The 19,390-nt window shown below is 53.1% G+C and overlaps 2 protein-coding genes across 13 annotated transcripts in view; both read left to right on the top strand.

Annotated features, from left to right (window-relative positions):
- The window catches only part of GDPD5 (glycerophosphodiester phosphodiesterase domain containing 5), a 91,233-nt gene extending 88,020 nt beyond the window's left edge, over positions 1-3,213 (top strand). For 9 of the 10 annotated variants that reach the window (XM_010812694.4, XM_005216250.5, XM_005216249.5 and 6 more), the window contains one exon: positions 1,584-2,503. In XM_010812694.4, the coding sequence (XP_010810996.1) occupies positions 1,584-1,732 (149 nt within the window). In that variant the 3' untranslated portion in view covers positions 1,733-2,503. 10 annotated transcript variants of the gene reach the window in all.
- KLHL35 (kelch like family member 35) lies at positions 2,746-17,976 on the top strand. Of its 3 annotated transcripts, XM_024975457.2 has the most exons (8): positions 2,746-5,563; positions 8,120-8,992; positions 9,961-10,145; positions 10,837-10,955; positions 11,870-12,058; positions 13,289-13,477; positions 14,413-14,597; positions 14,714-17,976. In XM_024975457.2, exons 1-8 carry the CDS (start codon positions 5,556-5,558, stop codon positions 14,853-14,855), a joined length of 1,890 nt encoding a protein of 629 aa, XP_024831225.1. In that variant the 5' UTR covers positions 2,746-5,555; the 3' UTR covers positions 14,856-17,976. The 3 variants fall into 3 exon arrangements, with proteins under 3 accessions (XP_024831225.1, XP_024831226.1, NP_001179253.1); XM_024975458.2 differs by having other exon boundaries at positions 14,413-14,798; NM_001192324.1 differs by lacking the exons at positions 2,746-5,563; positions 14,714-17,976 and having other exon boundaries at positions 8,121-8,992; positions 14,413-14,601.
- The last annotated feature ends 1,414 nt before the right edge of the window (positions 17,977-19,390 follow it).

Raw genomic sequence — 19,390 nt, 5'->3', positions numbered from 1 at the left:
TCAATAAAGCAGAAATAGATGTTTTTCTGGAACTCTCTTCCTTTTTCCATGATCCAGCGGATGTTGGCAATTTCATCTCTGGTTCCTCTGCCTTTTCTAAAACCAGCTTGAACATCTGGAAGTTCACGGTTCACGTACTGCTAAAGCCTGGCTTGCAGAATTTTGAACATTACTTTACTAGCGTGTGAGATGAATGCAATTATGCGGTAGTTTGAGCATTCTTTGGCATTGTCTTTCTTTGGGATTGGAATGAAAACTGACCTTTTCCAGTCCTGTGGCCACTGCTGAGTTTTCCAAATTTGCTGGCATATTGAGTGCAGCACTTTCACAACACCACCTTTCAGGGTTTGAAATAGCTCAGCTGGAATTCCATCACCTCCACTAGCTTTGTTCATAGGGATGCTTTCTAAGGCCCACTTGACTTCACATTCCAGGATGTCTGGCTCTAGGTGAGTGATCACACCATCATGAGTATCTGGGTCGTGAAGCTCTTTTTTGTACAGTTCTTCTGTGTATTCTTGCCACCTCTTCTTAATATCTTCTGCTTCTGTTAGGTCTCTACCATTTCTGTTATTCCTCCTACCCTCACTCAAAAATCCTCCTCCTGGGAGCCTTTCCTGAGCACCAGAGATGGGTTGGAGGGCCTACCCTAGTGTCCCGCAGCTCTCGGCAACACTGAGGAGCTCCTGGAAGGAGGAGCCAGAACAGGGCATCTGGGATCCTCAGGCTCCTCAGGCTGTACTTGACTCAGAGAAGCCAGAAGGGGTAGGCAGAATGAACAGAAGGCAGGAGGCCAGCACTTAGGCCTGTCAAATTCTGCACCCCACCCCTCACCTCTCCTGCAGTGCCAAAGGCCATTCACTTAGCACCTTCTGGGTGCTGGCCCTGAGGAATCAACCACAGGTATTACCCTCTGCCCATTCCTGGTTGAGAAGTTCTCTCTAGGGACCGTCAGCCCCACCCAGGCACCCAGAGTCCCCTTGGGCAGGCTTCGCTCCCCTCAGCAGACCTTTTCTGAGGCTCTGCTGTGTGTCCAGCAATGCACCAGGCACTGGGAGCACTGATGCCCAGACCTCATCCGTGTCCTTGAAGTGCTCCAGCTGAAGGGGGCCAGAGATGGCGACAGTGCAGGTGATGGAGCAGGGGGAGCAGCAGGGGCAGGGGAGGAGGCCCCTCCCAGCCTGGGGGCAGCAACAGAAATGAGAAGAATTCAGCCAGATTTTAAGAAAAGGAGGTGATGTTGGGAGGTTGTGCCCAGGAGATAGGCCAATATGTGCAAAGCCCCAAGGAGAGTAAACACACGGGTGCCACGCTCAGGAGGGTGCAGATAGTTCTGTGGCTTGAGAGTGGAGTTCCAGGGGAGAGGAGACTGAGGTGCATCCAGAGTGTTTGCAGAGACTGAGAAGGGCCTTGAATGCCAGACTCACACACCAATACCACACCTGAAACCTGAGGTTGCATCAGCCTCCAAGTGCCTGCTCAGGAGTTGCTGCAGGCCACGCCTCCCCACCGCATCTGCCAGCCCTCCTTATTTGCCCCCTCTCCTCCTTGCACTCACATCTTCCCTCCCTGTGGCCCAACAGAGATCAGCGATGGCATGGAGGTCTCCGATGAGCTCTCTGTGTGTTCGGACAACAGTTATGACTCGTATGCCAACAGCGCCACCACCCCGGTGGCCCCGCGAGGGAGCGGCAGCCGTGCCAAGACCCTCACAGACCGGAGTGGGCGTTAGCTGAAGACCCGTCTGTCCAGCTGTACCTCGTGTGGAGACCAGAGAAGCCCACAGAGCTGGCAGAAGCATGCTCGGGGCGCTAAGTCCACAGGCTCCTCGTTGGCTCCGGTCCCTTGTCAGCCATGGCCTCTCTTGGAGGGGCTCCCCTCTAGCCTCTCAGATGCCCCTGCAGGCCTGGGGCTCCTCTTTCTGGGAAGTTTGGGGCCCAGGGCCCAGGGCCTGGTCCACTCCCTGAGGCCTTCCTTTGCATCCTTACCTGGAAGCTTTGGAGGGTCACTGGGCTGTGCCATGCCCCCTGCAGCAGCAGAGGATGTGGAGCCTGCGTGTGCCCACGTGTGTCTGTTCTCCTGTCTGTGCTGTGAGGAAACCGCCTTCTCGGTGATTCTCCTGCCTCAAGGGGCTGGGCTGGGCCTCTGCCCCAGCACCTCCGCTCTTCCATCAGTCTCAAAGCACAAAGAAGCTCGGCCCAGGAGGAATGCCTGCTCCAGTGGCGGGAACACTTGTCTTCCCCAACCAGCCTCCCGCTGATGCTGGCCATGTCCCCCAGGAGCTGCTGGAGATGGCAAGAGCAGGCTCAGGGCTGCTGGATCCACACCCAGGAGAGATCCACAGACTGACATGACCTCAGGTTCCCACGTCAGTGGCCAAGAGCAGGGGCCACCTGGGAAAAGTGTTCAGGCATGGTTGATGGTGGGTTTATGACCAAGGAGGCCTGCAGTGGAGGGAGCCTGAGGGGCCTTGGCCAGGATGATTAAAGCTGCCATCTTGACACGTCTCATCTCTGAATTATCAGTGGGAGGGTGGGGACAGAGCCTGCAGGGTTTGGGATTCAGGTCCCATGACTGAGGAAGAACCATTCTCGGAAGTGAATGGGAGAGTGGCAGAGTGGTGGGCCCCTTCCCCGCCTCACATGGCACTAGGGCTTCCTTAAGAGGCCTGGGTTCGGGGCGGGGGGGGGGGCAGTGCCCCATCCTGTGGTGGGGGAGACAGTCTTGGAGAGGTAAAGTGACCGTCCCTGGCCACACAGCTTAGTACAGCAGAGCTAGAACCCCACCCTGGCTGTGGACCTTCCGTAACCAGCTGGGAACAGTAAGGCAGGTGGGGCGGGCTCCTGGGCCCACTATAGGACTGGGCAGTGGGACTAGCAGTCACATGAAGGGTTTCTGAGCTCCTGGCCTATGGAGGAACAGGCCCTTAGGAGACGCCTCTCCCCGACAGCAGAGGCTTGGCTTTGACTGAAGAGGCCCACTCCCATTCCTGGCACGGGGAGGCGCCTGGGCTGAAAGCCAAAGTACAGCCCCTGGGACCACAGACGTCCTTGTGTTTCAGTCCTCGGACCCCTGCCCTCTGCCCTCCCTGGGAAGATGTCTGTAACTCCCATATTTGTCCTAAGAGTCTGCATGGTCTGGGTGTGTCCTAAGGGGGAACGGGGAGGCTGAACCCCAGTTCCAGCATTAAATAAACATGGTGCTTCGTGGGAACCAAGGGGCGTGTCTCTTCTCCAAATGGGGGCCTGCTGAATAGAATTCCTGGGGTCTGGAGGCTTCATTCAGAAAAAGAAATCCCTCCCAACGCTAGAAGCCAGACTGGGCCCCTACACTAACCTCTAGGACCATCCCTCTGGAAACTGTCGGGGGACTCTCCCGCCTTTCCCCTTTTCAAACATCTTCCTGGGGCAGAGGTCAGCTCCAGCTTTCCTTGGGCATGAGGAAGTGAGTGAGAGCTGGACTGTCTGGGTCAGCAGTGGGGCACACTGCCCTACCCAAATGCCCCAATAACCCCCTCTCCAGTGTCTGGCAGGCCTGCTCAGGAAAGCAGAATCAATCTTTCATGCCAGCCCCTTCCTGTCCAGTCAGTGCCCCTAGGTCCACTGGGCAGCATGTTCCAGGCTCCTGGCCACACTTGGGCAACTTGAGTTAACCTAGAGCCTTCAGGAGCAGGGAGAGGGCCTGGGAGTGTTGAGTGGAGCAGCCAGTCAGCATCCCACTCTCACCAGGGCCCTATACTGGACCCCTGCACCCCCCAACACAGAGGCAGTCTGGCTGCCTCCCCTCACCCCAAACAATGGAAAGATGGAGGCCGTCCCCCTGCTAGGCAGATGGCTGGGCCCTTCTCCTCCCTCAGCTGAACCTGTGCTCAACCCTGGCTCTTGTCCCTTGACCTGGGGGGTTACTGAGAAGCCCACCTTCCCAGTGCCCTCCTCGTAACCTCCTCCTGTCTGTGGAGGACAGCCTGACTGCCCTTCACAGGGAAACAGGAGACAGGGCCCCTCCCTCCAGCCATCTCCACAGACCCACTCCTCTCTTGCTACCTTGGACCTTACTGGGTGAGGCCTGTCCAGGCTGAGCCTACCCTCCCCCTCTCCAGAGCCCTCTCTGGACCCTCTGTCCCCAGTATAATGGTGCCGGAATCTCTCACATCCTTTAACATAGAGCAACATGTACAATCCTTTCTTAGGGGAAAACAGGATACACCATTCCCTGGAGCAGAGTCCATGGAACAGACTCCCCCAGGCCTCAGGACACATGCTTAGCCATTGATCCCTCCCATTACAATTCCTTCCACTGACTCAGCTGGCCTGAGCCTTGCTGGGGCGGGTTCCATCCGGATCCCAGGTTCACCCGCTCCACTCCACAAGGCACATGGCTTTCACAAACCCCTCTTGATTTCACAGCACCCCGGTAAGACAAAGCCGGAACCACAACTAGACTACCAATCCTGCTGAAATGAAGAGCCGAGGCTAAGGGTTGGGCAGTTATCTGCCTGGAGCTGCACGCAGAATCCCGGCAGAGCCAGGGCCAGGTCCCAGGTGTGCTGCCCCATCCAGGTTCTTGTCAAGGCAACCTCCCCCGAGCCTGCTGCCCTCTTCCATAAAGGCAACCCCCCCTTGCCTGCCCCAAAGACATCAGGCGCAATGGCCTTTCATAGAGGCAGCAAATGATCAGACACCAACCCAGGGCGCCACCTCTCTCTGGCTCCAGGACTCCAGGCCGACCCGGAGCTGCCTTGTTCTCTCCCCCACACCCCCACGCCTGCCTGACTGTACTCCAAGGGTGGGTACCTGGTTGAGTGAAAGCCATCTCAGCTCATACCATACCACAGACCCAGGGACCATACGCTGTCCATACACGCAGTCCACGAGACACAGCCCCCTGTTGTATGCAGACAGACCCCTGTCACAGAGATAAATAATCACATAGAGATGCAAACAAAGACAGGGACATACAATGCCTGTAACCAGATACACAAAGTCCCACAATGACATGTCTGCTGTAAAGCAGGAACACAGACACTGCACAGAGTCACAGAGGCAGGAGGAAAACCTAGACCTCTAAGCTGTGCAGTCACATTCTTAGTCACATCTGCCCCAATGCCACACAGTCACCACATCCCCATGCACTCCCACACACACATACAAGTACCCTGGAACACCTGCCTGCACACACACACCCTCACATCCATGTATCACTCAAGAGCACAACCAGCTCCAGATCACCCCCAGTCTGGGCACATGGATCCCAGAGTTGCACAGTCGATCGATCCTACACCTACTCCCGGCTCCTCCCTTCTCCCCCTCCCAGGGCTGGTCCAAGAGCAGAACAAAAGCCCAGTGTCCCCTCCTCCCCTTCCCCCTTAACTCTCCCCTCCCCATCCACCCCCCCTCGACCGGCGTCCATCCCCTTTGTCCTCCTGCAGCTGAGCCTGAGCGGGAGTCCAGGCAGAGTGGCAGGGACATTGTGCCCAGGCTGCCAGGGGTGCAGGCGGCAGGACAAACAGGAGTGGTCAGTGCAGGAGCAGCAGCACAGAGTGCCCAGGAGAGGTCATGGCCAGGTAAGTGCCAGGTGCAACTGGGGACTTAGGCGGCAGCGCTGCCCTGGCTGTGTGGTGTCTACAAGTCTGAGTGTGTGTGTGTAGGTGTGGGTGTGAGTGTGAAAGAGAGGGTGACATGTCAACTTCTAGGGGCTGGGTACCTCAGTCTGTGTCAGGACCCTCAGTTTGAGATGCCTAGACTCTTAGCTGGGATGAGAGAAAACTGAATCAGGCCCTGCCCAGGGAACCCTACCTTTCATGCTCCAATGGGGTGTTCTTTAGCCCCCAGACGGGAAATCCCTAGGGCGGAAACTTGGTCTGATGTGTCAGTGTGTTCTAAGTGCCCAGTGCCGTAAACAGTAGGAGAATGAATGAAGAAAACACTGCTGCACTTCCCCCAAGGGGACTCCCTCCCTCTCCCCTTGTGCCAGGATGTCTCTGCAGAGAGAAATCCCTCCTGACGCTGATGAGATCTGCCTTCTTGGATCTCAGCTCAGAGTGGCTGCCTTCTCCACCAGTGGAGAGCAGAATGAGGGCAGCGTGCTCCCACGACCCCTCCCAGCTCCTACCAGTGTCCTGGGCTGCTCCTGAGACATGCCCCCACTTTGGCAAGTGTGGCTGAGCCATGGGGCATGCAGAGTCTAGAGCCAGGCGGGTTCAGGGCTCAGCCCCTCTACTTGGGCAAAGTAGTTAACTTGCTGGGACCCTGCCCTCCATGAAGCTCATTTCCTTTGATGCTAAGACAGGGGATCCGCTAGCAAGGATGGACCAGGCATAAACAGTGAAAGCCAGACTGACTGCTAAGCAAGATCTGACTCCCAGGGCAAAGCAGGCTCAGAGGAGGCGCGGCAGCTGGGATCAGAAGAATGGAGGGAGGGGCAAGGAGCAGAGAGCAGAGAGCAGACGTCTGCTCCCCTAGAGTAAGTGGCCACATAAAGGAGTGAGCCCCATGTCCCCAGAGGTATGCAAGCAGAGGCTGCATGTTCATAGTGGCCAAATCATAACCAATTCGTTACAGCCCTTCAGGCTATAGAATGCTTTCACAGACACCCCTCCTTTGATCCTCACGGCAACCTCTGAAGGGCAGGTTCCATCTATGTGACTGTTTCCTCGTGACAAACTTAAGGAAGACTCTAAAGAAACTTAAGGTTTTTGAGGATCAAATGAAACTATGTACATAAAAGCAACTAACATATGTGATGTGCTCCCTTCCTCCTGGGTAAAAGTATGTAAGGAAACATTTGTTGAGTTGGTACTATAAACCTAGCACTTCTCATACATTCCATTTAACAGTCACCAGGTCACAACCACTGCACAAAGGAGACATTTATGACCCTGTTTCAGATGAGGAAACTAAAGGGGAGGTGTTGCACAGGTCGCACAGCGAGCGAGGCAGTGGCAGAGGCAGGATCAGCACCTGGATTAGTCCTTAGAGCCAGTGTTTCCACCACCACCCACAGGGCTTCCTAGAGAACAGAGAACTTACTAGAAAGAGGGTCAACTTCCCTCTCAGGCTGGGCTCTTACCTCATGCCTTCTTTCCCTCTGGGTCTTTGCACAGGCTGTTCTCTCAGCTGGAGACTTCCTCCCTCCCACTCCTTTTCCTTCACCTGGCTAATTCTATCTGTTCTTCTGTCTCCTCTCAAGGATGCCTTCCCTGACTCCCCTCCAACTGGGTGCAGTGCCCCTTCTTAGCTGCCCTAATGTTCTGTATTTCCTCACAGAATCCCACCTCAATGGAAGCTCCAGAAGGGCAGGGACAATCTTGTTCACTGCCTTTCACAGACAAGAGCTCTCAATAAACACCAGCTCAAAATATTCACTCGACCTTGAGCAGACACTAACTGAGGACCTATTATGGGCCAGATCCTGTACTCTCAGAGGAGGGGCCGATACTAACTAGAATAATCAGGGTGTGGTTAATTGGGAGCACCTACAGAGATCCCTAGGTGAGCAGATGGGATGAGGAGAGGGGGGTCAGTGCCTACTTTCCCCAGACTCCTTGACCAAAGGCTGCAGCTCCTGTCAGAGAGCTCCCATACAGGTATTTTGTATAGTTTCCAATAACCTCCCAGCTCTCTGCCTTTAGACCTTGGAGAGGTAAAGTCTCCCGGCTGTTGGTAGCCACGTGGCACTGCTTTATCCTTTGTAGGAGTCCCAAAGCACTGTCTATGCTTTCATAAATCCTTCCTTTATTAGAGTCTTCTTAAATTACCCCAGTTAAAAGCATGCCATCTGTCTCCTGCTGAGACTGACAGGGAAAAGCTTAGTGAGCCTGAAGCACAGAAAGAGCAATATGGCTGAAGTGGGTAAGTGGGGCAGGAGATGGTACAACTACGGGTCTAGCCCGTTGGGTAGGCAGGGACTAGCTCTTTGAGACCATTTGGAATCTCGATGGGTAGATGGGAGGGAGTGCGGTTGCATGAATGGGGGCGGGGGGCACATGTTAAGATCGTGTATGCCTGCCTGAGTAAACTAGTGAACTAAAGAAGGAATGATGGAAGAGGGGCCTCTTGTCCTCTGGCAGGGCCCCAGCCAGGTGGATTTGCCGACGCTGTCTGTGTTTTTTGCCCGGCAGGATGCTGAAGGGCCCCGTGTTGGAGGAGTCGGAGTGGGGCTCCGAGGCGCCATGCGCGGGGTCCTGCCACGCGCAGCGTGTCCTGCAGACCCTGAACGCATATCGGCGGAGCGGCATCCTCACCGACGTGGTGCTGCGAGCCGGTGGCCACGACTTCCCGTGCCACCGCGCGGCGCTTAGCGCGGGCAGTGCCTACTTCCGCAGCTTGTTCGCAGCCGGGAGGCCAGAGCGTGGCCTGGCCGTGGTGCCCGTGGTGCCCGAGGCGCCAGGCCCCGCCGGGACAGCGGTGGCCACGGCCCTGGCCGTAGTGCTCGACTACGTGTACTGCGCGGGCGTGCGGTTGCGCGCGGAGGACGAGGCGGCCGCGGTGCTGGCGCTGGCTGAGCGGCTGGGCGTGGCGGGCCTGCGTGAGGCCTGCGCGCGCTTCCTCGAGGGTCGCCTGCGCGCCGCTAACAGCCTGGCGCTGCGCCGTGTGGCGGCTGCCTTCTCCCTCGCCCCTCTGGCTGAGCGCTGCAGCCGCGTGCTGCGCCAGGCGTTCGCCGAGGTGGCGCGCCACGCTGACTTCTTGGAGCTGACGCCTGACGAGGTGGCAGCGCTGCTGGCAGACCCGGCGCTGGGCGTGGCGCACGAGGAGGCCGTGTTCGAGGCGGCCATGCGCTGGGTGCGCCACGACGCGCCGGCCCGCCGCGGCCAGCTGCGGCGCCTGCTGGAGCACGTGCGACTGCCCCTTTTGGCGCCCGCCTACTTCCTGGAGAAGGTGGAGGCCGATGAGTTGCTGCAGGCGTGCAGCGAGTGCCGCCCGCTGCTGCTAGAGGCCCGCGCCTGTTTCATCCTGGGCCGCGAGTCTGGCGCACTTCGAGCCCGGCCGCGGAGGTATGCCTCCCGCCCCTTGCCCCCCGCCCTGCCTTACTCAGGCTTTCTTAAGCCGCTCGCACAATCCTCCACCATCCTTTAATCCTATCGCTTGATCATGCCTCTTGAATGAGATTCAGTCATACATTCAACAGACATTTCATAGGCTTGATTCTGGGTCCTTGAAAAATTATCATGTACAAACTGTCTCGTGTAGTCTCAGGAGTGATTTGGCGACACCCATTAACCTCAGGGAGTGCGGTCTAGTAAGGGGTTAAAATAGGCTGCGCCTGGGGAAAAAATGAGAGGCATACTCCCACCCCTGCAACATCAGACCAAAGACTTTGGGTGAAGTACTCAGGCTGGTCTGTTGCGCTCACGGGAATAAGGGACAGTCTGTCTTACTCATCAGTGTATCTCTAACAGTAAGCTCAGGGCCTGGAACAAGAGTACAAGATGTTCAGTATTTGTCAAAGGAATTAGGTAGGAATTGGCTAAAGGGTTTGGAAATTCTGGTGGAGTCAGAAGTCTGAGGGGTCAGTGGGAGGGGAGAATGCTTTGCTAAAAGGGTGTGAACCTTGGTTCAATGGATTTCGTGATTAGGGGATGGGTTTAGGAGATGGTTATAGGAGGAGGGACACAGCAAGATTACGCCCCGATGGAGGTCACGAGAATGGGCTTGAATTCTAGCTCTGTTACTTTCAGCTATATAACCTTTGGAAAGCCAAAGTCGAGTAAACAAGATAACTTTTCTAAGTAAGGGTTCGGGCTTTGTAAGCATTCTTCTCCCGTAACTTAGAGATCAGCAAAATGCGGTCAGGAGTAATGATCAACCTCAATGGCCAGAGGGGAGGTTGAAAGTGGCAGAGTCAACGTGGGGAAGATGGGGAGCAGAAGGGCAGCGGGACCGCACAGTGCAGTCGATGAGAGGGTGAAAAGGCTGCAACTTGGGGGTAGCTTAACCAGCATTGGGTTTGTCCCCATGCCAGATTCATGGACCTAGCTGAAATGATCGTGGTCATCGGTGGTTGTGACCGAAAGGGGCTCCTGAAGCTGCCCTTCACCGACGCCTACCATCCAGACAGCCAGCGCTGGACCCCGCTGCCCAGCTTGCCCGGCTATGCTCGCTCGGAGTTCGCAACGTGTACTCTCCGCAATGACATCTATGTTTCTGGTGAGGGCGGAGGCCATAAATGGAGTCCCACAGGATTGGCTCATCATTTCGCGCCTTGTGTTTTTCCTCCAACCAGATCCTTTTGATAACCTACAGTTGTTGATACTGTAGAGGTGGGCTTCCCTCATAGCTCAGTCGGTAAAGAATCTGCCTGCAATGCAGGAGACCTGGGTTCAGTCCCTGGGTTGGGAAGATCTCCTGGAGAAGGAAATGGCAACCCACTCCAGTATTCTTGCCTGGAAATCCCATGGACAGAGGAGCCTGGTGGGCTCCAGTCCATGGGGCCGCAAGAGTCAGACACGACTTAGTGACTAAACCACCACCGCCATACTGTAGAGGTACTGCAGAGCCAATCACTGGTGTGACTCCACCCCTTATTCAGCTGTGTTTACTTCAATTCAGATTAGTATTAACCACTTCTCTTTATCTAGCCTACCATGTGCTGTGCATTATGCTAAGCAGCTTATATTAGTTAATTCCCATGACAACACAATTTTACAGAGAGTCAACAATTTCCCTGTTGTCATGGCACAATGGCAAAGATCGATTTGATACCAATGGACTGTGCCCTCCCTGAGATTTGGGCCCTAGAGGTTCAGAGAATAAAACACAGCCCCTGCTGTCCTGGAGTGCCCTGGGGATAGAGGATAGCAAGAGGGCCTGGGGACAACAGCTGCTTCTCTCCCCCTAGGCGGTCACATCAACAGCCGTGATGTCTGGATGTTCAGCTCCCATCTGCACACCTGGATCAAGGTGGCCTCGCTGCACAGGGGCAGGTGGAGACACAAGATGGCGGTGGTGCAGGGGCAGGTAGGGACACCTCGCTGCTGCTGCCCTGGGCCCAAGGCAGAGATCTGTGGCCTTCTGGGGGAGGGCCCTCTAGGATCCTCTCTTTTTAAGAAGGGATCTGCTGCTGCTGCTGCTGCTAAGTCGCTTCAGTCGTGTCCGACTCTGTGTGACCCCATAGACGGCAGCCCACCAGGCTCCCCCGTCCCTGGGATTCTCCAGGCAAGAACACAGGAGTGGGTTGCCATTTCCTTCTCCAATGCATGAAAGTGCAAAGTCAAAGTGAAGTCGCTCAGTTGTCTCCGACTCTTTGTGACCCCATGGACTGCAGCCTACCAGGCTCCTCCGTTCATGGGATTTTCCAGGCAAGAGTACTGGAGTGGGGTGCCATTGCCTTGGGCACCTAAATGAAAAAGAACTTGCTCCAAGTTGTTTAATAATGGTAATGCTAATAAAAATAGTAATGACAGTACAGTCTGGTAGTCAGGCAGTCGAGGGTGTGAGCTCTGGGGTCAAAGAACCTAGGTTTGAATCTTGACTCCGCCACTTAAGACCAACCGGAAAAAAAAAAACAAAAACCTGCCAATTATCTTTGTAAGTTACACCCCAAATTCAGAAATGCAAATAAAATGGATCAGTTAAGTTAGGTGGTAAACCTTTAAGAAATTACTAGCTATTCTTACAGTAACTTTTATAGCTTGTCCATAAGCATTAACTTGGTGCAGGTTATTTTGCAGATCTTACCACATTCAGTACCCATCCTAGAAACCAGTCTCCATTAATAGAGGAAAATCTAAGGGAGGATTGTAATGGCTGGGGCATAGGTGGAGCCAGGAGCTGGGATGCTCCCTGGGTGGGACAGTTTCTCCACACCCAGCCTGTGGCTGTGGGGCAAAGATGCAGATAGCCCTGACTCAAGGTGACCACCTCATCCACAGCTGTTCGTTGTGGGCGGCTTCGATGGCCTGAGGCGACTGCGCAGCGTGGAACGCTACGATCCCTTCTCCAACACCTGGGCGTCGGCGGCCCCGCTCCTCGAGGCAGTAAGCTCAGCCGCTGTGGCCCCCTGCGCCGGCCGGCTCTACGTCATCGGGGGCGCTGGGCAGGATGGCGTCAGCACCAACAAGGTGGGCCAGCAGAGGGCGGGGGAGGCCTGCTGTGTGCCAGGATGGCCTTGTCCGTTTTCTTGATTTCATCGACAACACTGAGTCATCCTCCCCATATTTCAGGCAAGGAAATGAATTCAGAAAAAGGACCCCAAGGTCACACAGTAGGTCTGGACCTAAATGTTTGGCCTGGTGCTATACGGGTTTCAAAGATTTAAAAAATTAAGCGAGGGCAATGGTAATTAAAATGCTCTTCCTCCATTCGAAAATATAATACACTTATTATTGCAAATTTAGAAAACAGAAATAGAAACCATAATCTCATCAGGTAAGGATAACTACTGCTATTAATATTTGGTACATTGCCTTCGGGGCTTCCTCTGAACTAACTTTTGCTTTTCTGTTTCAATTTCACATTCCACTAGTAAAATTTTCTATCCTGCTTTTTCTTCTTCAAAGTATTATAAGTACTTCCTACACGCATAGAAACTCTTCGCAGCCATCATTTCAATGTCTCTGTGATAGTCTACTGGGTGGCTGAATTATAGTCTATCAAATTTTCCATCTATCAAAAAATGTACAAATTTTGTACATTTAGGCTTTTTGTGAACAAAACATTGTGGCAGCTTCCTCCCTGCTCTGATGGCCTCATAGGAATGTGGCCCTAAAATCTAACTTTGCAAAATTAGGGCTCTCACCGTATTCCAGCCCCACTCCCAGCACACCTTCCTGGTGTGCCCCCTGGGCTGGCTGGGGGAATGCTCTTTAGCACCTGCTTGTGCAGCAGCTCGAACATTCAGAAATTGTGGAGGGCGTAAACACCTGTGGGCCTAGGCCGCCTATGGACAGCTATAGGAATGGGGGCGGCAAGACACCCCAGCTAGAACCTTGTCACGACCTCACTGCACCAGAAAGGAGAGAGGGTTGACAGTTTATGCAGCCAGGAATGCATCTCCACAGGGGACCTGCTCTGAGAACCCTCTACAGCACTAATGCAGACAGTACTTCTACCTCCTGGGATACAGACCTCTTCCTGGACCTTGAAAGATGAGAACACTTTTGACAACAGGAGTCCAGGGAGAGGGGCTAGAACATGGAACCAGGCAGAGCACACTTGAAGGGAAGGACCCAAGCTCAGAACTGGTGGACATAGGCAAATGTGCTGAATGAGCGCCCCCAACAGAGAGGAGAGGTGTGGGCAGTGGGGCAGTTAGGGGGTGACGCCTCACCACCGCCACTCTGGCCCCTCAGGTGCAGTGCTTTGATTCCAAGGAGGACCGGTGGAGCCTGCGGTCACCGGCTCCCTTCTCACAGCGGTGCCTTGACGCTGTCTCCCTGGATAACACCATCTATGTGGTTGGCGGCCTTATGAGCAAAATCTTCACCTACGACCCTGGCACAGATGTCTGGGGGGAGGCAGCTGTCCTCCCCAGCCCTGTGGTAAGTGGATGCTCCTGGGTACAGCCCTGGCACTGGTTCCACTGAGCAGGGTAAAGACTCACTTCTAAGGATCTGGATCTCAGAGGTAGTGAGTCTTGTGTCTGACTCCATGTTAGGTGGTTTTACATGTTCTCTAGTTTAGTCCTTACAATGATAATCAACCTTGGGCTTCAAAGGAGACTGGCCTTAGAGAGGTTGAGGCCACCAGCAAGGCCACATGAAGCAGAACCTGGAATCCCAGCCCCGAAGTGCTGTAGCTTTGGATGGGGAGCTTGGTCTCAGTGGCCCTGCAGTCTCTCCTCTCTGTAGGCCACTACCTGGTAGCTTCTTGTGGGAGGAGGAAGGAGGCGGAGAGGGGACTTGCTAAGTTCCCTTGCCTCATTGGTATTAGAGAAGGGAGCTGCTAGGCCCTGGATGCTCCACCTCTGCATTCCTTGCTCCCCGTCACTGTTCTGTTCCCTCTCCAAAGCTCCTGAGAGTATCTAGGGATGTGGATTGGTGGTCCTTGCCAGTTCTGATCTCCAGTTAATTCTAGGAGCCTAAGACTTCTGGCTTCTCTGAGATCCAAAGATGGTGGTGGTGGTAATTACTGTTATTGGAGTGCTTACTATATTCCAGGCACATGTAAAATGCTTTACGTGCTTTATCTCATTAAGTTAAAGGAACTTTATGAAGAAGGTACTATTATTCTTATTACTCTGCAAGTGAGGAAACTGAGGCCCAGAGAGGTGAAATGACTTGTCTAAGGTCATTCATTTAGCAAAGGTCAGGCCAGAGCTTGAAGTCAGGTCCATCCAATTCCTACTTCTCTACCATCCAGACTGTTGGCTCATACTCTGTGGGTCAAGGTTTTGTTGTCTGGCCTAGCCAGCTAGGGACAGAGGGAACCCCTGGCCGGACCACATAGCTAATCATCTTTCCATCTGTCCACCCAGGAGAGCTGTGGGGTGACTGTGTGTGATGGGAAAGTCCACATCCTCGGCGGGCGGGATGATCACGGGGAAAGCACCGACAGGGTCTTCACCTTTGACCCCAGCAGTGGGCAGGTGGAGGCCCAACCGTCCCTGCAGCGCTGCACGAGCTCCCATGGCTGCGTCACCATCGTCCAGAGCCGGGGCAGGTGACTCATACTTGAGGCAGGAGGTGGGAGGGGAGGGAGAACTCAGGCTCACCACTGCTCCCCTTATGGCACCTCCATGTAAACAGCGTCTTAACTTACTGCCCCTTTTCTTGTAGAAATAAAACCTTCTTCAAAGGTCGAGTCTGTGTTCCAGCTCAAGCCTCCTTTGCCTGGAGAAGTAATGCCCAATATCTGCTCCCTGCTATGTCTCTTTACAAAGCACTTCAGCACTTCATGTTACTTCATTTACCTTCATAAAAACAGTGTGGACATTTAAAGAATCATGAAATATTTCATGCATAAAAAGAAATATATTTGTACAGTTTAAAAATTAAAATAAATATCTGTGTTCCCACAACCTAACTTAAGAAATAGATCATTACAAATGCCTTTGTAGGTCCCCCTGTCTATTTCCCAATCCATCCCTTCCCATGTTCCTCCCAGGAATAGTCACTATTCTTGTATTTCAAATTGTGCTGTGCTAAGTCACTTCTGTTGTGTCTGACCCTTTGTGACCCTATGGACTGTAGCCCACCAGGCTCCTCTGTCCATGGGATTCTCCAGACAAGAATACTGGAGTAGGTTGCCATGCCCTCCTCCAGGGGATCTTCCAGACCTAGGGATCGAACCTGCATCTCTTATGTCTCTTGCATAAGAGATGCGGGTTCTTTACTCCTAGAGCCAACTGGGAAGCCCATATTTCAGATTATCAACAGTTAAAAAAAAAAAAACAAAAACAAACTTTTAGTTAGCTAGTTACTAATATTTGTAAGAAAAGAAGACTCTCCCAAGGCCACATACTTAGTAGAAGGTAGAATATAGGATTCCTGAGGAGGGAAAAAGGGGTCAGATGGCTGTCTCGTCCCTGAGCCTGCCCCTTCCCCCACAAAAATACGCATTTCTGACTGCTGGAAGTAATATGAAGCCTCTAGGCGGAGACCTATCCTCCGGCTGGGGCTTAAGGACCCATTCGGGGTGAGGTCTGGGCTTCTGGGGAGGTAGTTCTTGGACGGTGGCATAGGGACAGAAAATCAGGTTTGAAACCTCCTTCCGTTCCAAAGGTCCGCATCTGGCTTGAAAAACTCTGGACTGAGTCTACGCATAGGCATCATGAAGTACCAGGCACTGGCCAGGTCAAGTGGGATTCTCAAGGTGGGGGCGTCCCAAGCTAGCACTCGAATCTGAGATCCAGAGCCCTAGAGGTTTGAGGCGGGTCAGAATCGTGGGTTAGAAATTCTCCGCCTGGAGGCCCCTGAAACAGAGTTTAGGAAATCCAGAATGTGGGTTTACGGATTTAGGTGCAACCAGCAGTGAGACTGCACTCATTGCTGGGTCTGTGGGTTCAGGTCTAAGATTCTAAGTGTTGAGCCCCGGGGCCTGGGATAACGGAGTTCCTGTTAGAATTGAGAGGACGGATCGTGGTCCCAGAGGCTGCACCCAGGGCTGACTTTACTGGGTACCTCTCCATGGGCTCCTATTTTAGATCCTGAGAGGAAGGGTGGAAAAAAAAAAAAGAAGGTAGACTATACAGCCCACAGATTTCATGAAGCTTCAGAATCTAAGAGGCACTTCTGGTCAGAAAGCTTCTCCCTTTCTAAACCATCCTCTCCCATTTAACCACCTAGCCCTGCTGGCTCAGATGGTAAATAATCTGCCTGCAATGCAGGAGACCGGGGGTTCGATCCCTGGGTTGGGATGATTCCTTGGAGAAGGAAATGGCAGCCCATTCCAGTATTCTTACCTGGAGAATTCCATGGACAAAGGAGCCTGGCAGGCTACAATCCAAGGGGTCGCAAAGGGTCAGACATGACTGAGCAACTAACACTTTCAGTGATAGATAAAATCAAAAATCAGACAACTAAAAAGAGGCATAGGCTCATAAGTAAGCAAACATGTCTGAGGACCAGAAACAGAACTGTAAAACGTAAGGCAGAAGCTCAAGCTTTTGGATTCAGACTCTGGGATAAAGGTATTAAAAACAGATTCCAAACCCAGGCTCGCTGCTATAAGCCTGGGCCAAGGCGGGGTTCCTCCACTCATGAAAGAAGCGGAAACAAAACAAAGACAGTTGCAGAACCCTGAGCAGACTTGTGGTCAAGGCTCATAGCAAACTGGAAGCCCAGGGTAGTGGGCACCAATGCCACAGGCCTCTGAGACACCATTGAGTCCAGCTCTGCATCTGGACATGCCACAGCCCCAGCATAAACGGGGGGCACAAGCTCTTGATGCCATTACAAACAGCTGGGTTGGCTGGGGCTCTGGGGCAGCAACATAAAACTGTCGGGTCGGGAGGGGTGCGCCCAGTGGAGGAAAAAGGGAACAAAGGATGGACACCACAGACTGAGGCGAGGCCCAGCAGAGCTGGCAGGCCCCATCTGGGGCTTCCCTTATTTGCACTCAGATTGCCTTTTGAAGAGCTATCATCTGCCCCTCCATCCCCTTCAGTACAAGGCAGCCCCACGCTGTTCTCCATCTTCCAAAGCCCCAGGGCCCTGTCTGCATGATCTCTCCAGCTGGGGCTGGCCCAAAACACCCAGCACAAAGGCCTGGGTCCCAGCTGAGCTCCTACCCTCCGATTATCCCAGATTAGGGACCCTGTGACCATCTGGACATGCTGATAATGGCAAAAGGGGAGGGCAATGGGATAGAGGCCTAGCTTCAGAGCCTGCCTCCTCCCACCCAATGGAAAACACCAGGACAAGGCAAAGAAGGTGCTGTATTGCCTACCCAGGTAAAAGCGAGTGGAAAGTTAGGAGCAAATGCAGGGCAAGCTTTCCCCAGAGACGTGGGCATCTTCCCCAGGCTAAACACTTCTGTGTAGCCAGGCAGACTGCCCAGTTTCCCCCATGATGGCCATTTGTCCCAGTGCTTGCTCATGCCAAGTGCCAATGCCCTTTCCTGCTGTCTAGGCGGGTGTCAGGCCTGGGCAGACCTAACACCCTCCACCCCAGAGCTGATCACTCCCTCCCTGTACCCTTAACATCAGCCCTCCTATCACCTGACAATTGGCCAGGCCTCTGTGTGACACCTCTGGTCTCTTGTGACACACTCATAGGATGCCTCTGGAAGAGAGGTGTTTCACATGGCTGTGTCCTCCAGTGCCTGGAACAAAAGCCTTCCACTGAATACCTTAAAACCAAGGTTTCCTGGATCTCTATCTCATAATACCTGTGAGGTGCTATCATGATCCTCTCTTCTCCCTCCCATGCTTACAAATGAGGAACTCAAGAGTTGGGATTTGCTTACTTAGGTCATGGGACGATTCCAGTTTGGGTCTGCCATCTCCAGTCTGCTTTCTCCAAGCAGCCCCTGCTAATCTGAGAAAATGGTGTGGGATGCAGCACCCTTTAGAAGCTCCATCGTTCCCACCATGGGAGACTCCAGCCTGATAAGCGTATTGCCCCAGATCTTCTGGACTTGGAACCTGATGAGGGGAGACAGTGCTTATCCCTGGAGAGGCTCACAGGAACACAAGCAAAAGGTGACAGCCACAGCTGTGTCCTAATGTCCTAGGACGACCGCTTAGACCATATATACAGGGACCCCTGGCTCCTGGTCCACTGCTCTCTGGGCCCCCGACTGCCTGCTGAATGTGAACTGTTACCATTCAGTAAGCTACATAACTGGAGTTCTTAGTGGGCTTCAAAGGAACTAGGGAAACTTCATACACAACAGAATAAAACTTGGTATTACACAATCACTACATGGACTCACTGTTCTTTTTTACTGATGGTTGCACTGGCTCTTTGTTGCTGCGCTCAGCTTTCTCTAGTTGCAGCGCATTGCAGTGGTTTCTCCTGTTGCGGAGCGTAGGCTCCAGTGGTTGTGGTGCTCATGTTTAGTTGCTCTGCAGCATGTAAAATTTCCTGGACAAGGGATCGAACCCATGTCCCCTAATTGGCAGGTGGATTCTTACCCACTATACCACCAAGGAAGTCTTGGATTCTTTTTAAAGTCTAAAATGTATCTATGCTGTGTATTTAGCCACCCATTAGTACAGGAAAAAACGTAGCATAGTTTCCCATCTGCTGTATCAGGCACCCCTGGAGGGCCTGGAGTGCATCCGCTGCAAGTAAGGGATGTGCGTGTGGAGGCACTACTGTACTGAGTTAAGTTGCTGAAGAAATAAAGATTTCATAAAATATAGAAATCTCGTTTCTGAGGGAGAAAATAGAAAAAATTACCTTCTGAGATAGAAAATGTTGACTATCAGATCAGTTACGTCTGACTCTTTTGTGACCCCATGGACTGCAGCATGCCAGGCTTCCCTGTCACCAACTTCCAGAGCTTACTCAAACTCATCCATCAAGTCAGTGATGCCATTCAACCATCTCATCCTCCCTTCAATCTTGCCCAGCATCAGGTGGCCAAAGTATTGGAACTTTACCATCAGTCCTTCCAATGAATATTCAGGACTGATTTGTTTTGGATTGACTGCTTTGATCTCCTTGCAGTCCAAGGGACTCTTAAGTCTTTTCTGACACCTCAGCTTAGCTCAGTTCAAACACTACAATTTTCAGCAACCACCTCTCCTGGGCCTTTACAGAAAACTTTCTTCAGCTTCAGAAAGGACTCACTCCTGGAAATGTGCCACCCCAGAGTAAGGAGAATGTTTTGGTATTCAGGCTCTAGTTCCTAGCCACAAGATGAAATATACATACACGAGCCCATTCCATGGAACAGTAAACGGTGATTAACACGATAGCTATTATTCTAGAGGGGAGTACTTTTACCACCGAGACATGGTCTCAATTCCACAAACACTGACAAAAACAACTAAGGTATTACTGTCT

This window comes from Bos taurus, chromosome 15 (genome assembly GCF_002263795.3).
Source record: "Bos taurus isolate L1 Dominette 01449 registration number 42190680 breed Hereford chromosome 15, ARS-UCD2.0, whole genome shotgun sequence".
NCBI classification, from domain to species: domain Eukaryota; kingdom Metazoa; phylum Chordata; class Mammalia; order Artiodactyla; family Bovidae; genus Bos; species Bos taurus.
Note: the sequence above shows the minus strand (reverse complement) of the source record. Positions and strands in the feature narration are given on the sequence as shown.

Coding starts and splice junctions, on each gene's coding strand:
- KLHL35 (XM_024975457.2), top strand. Junction 8,993..9,960: donor CTTCGAGCCCGGCCGCGGAG/GTATGCCTCCCG, acceptor TCCCCATGCCAG/ATTCATGGACCTAGCTGAAA. Junction 13,478..14,412: donor CTGTCCTCCCCAGCCCTGTG/GTAAGTGGATGC, acceptor CTGTCCACCCAG/GAGAGCTGTGGGGTGACTGT.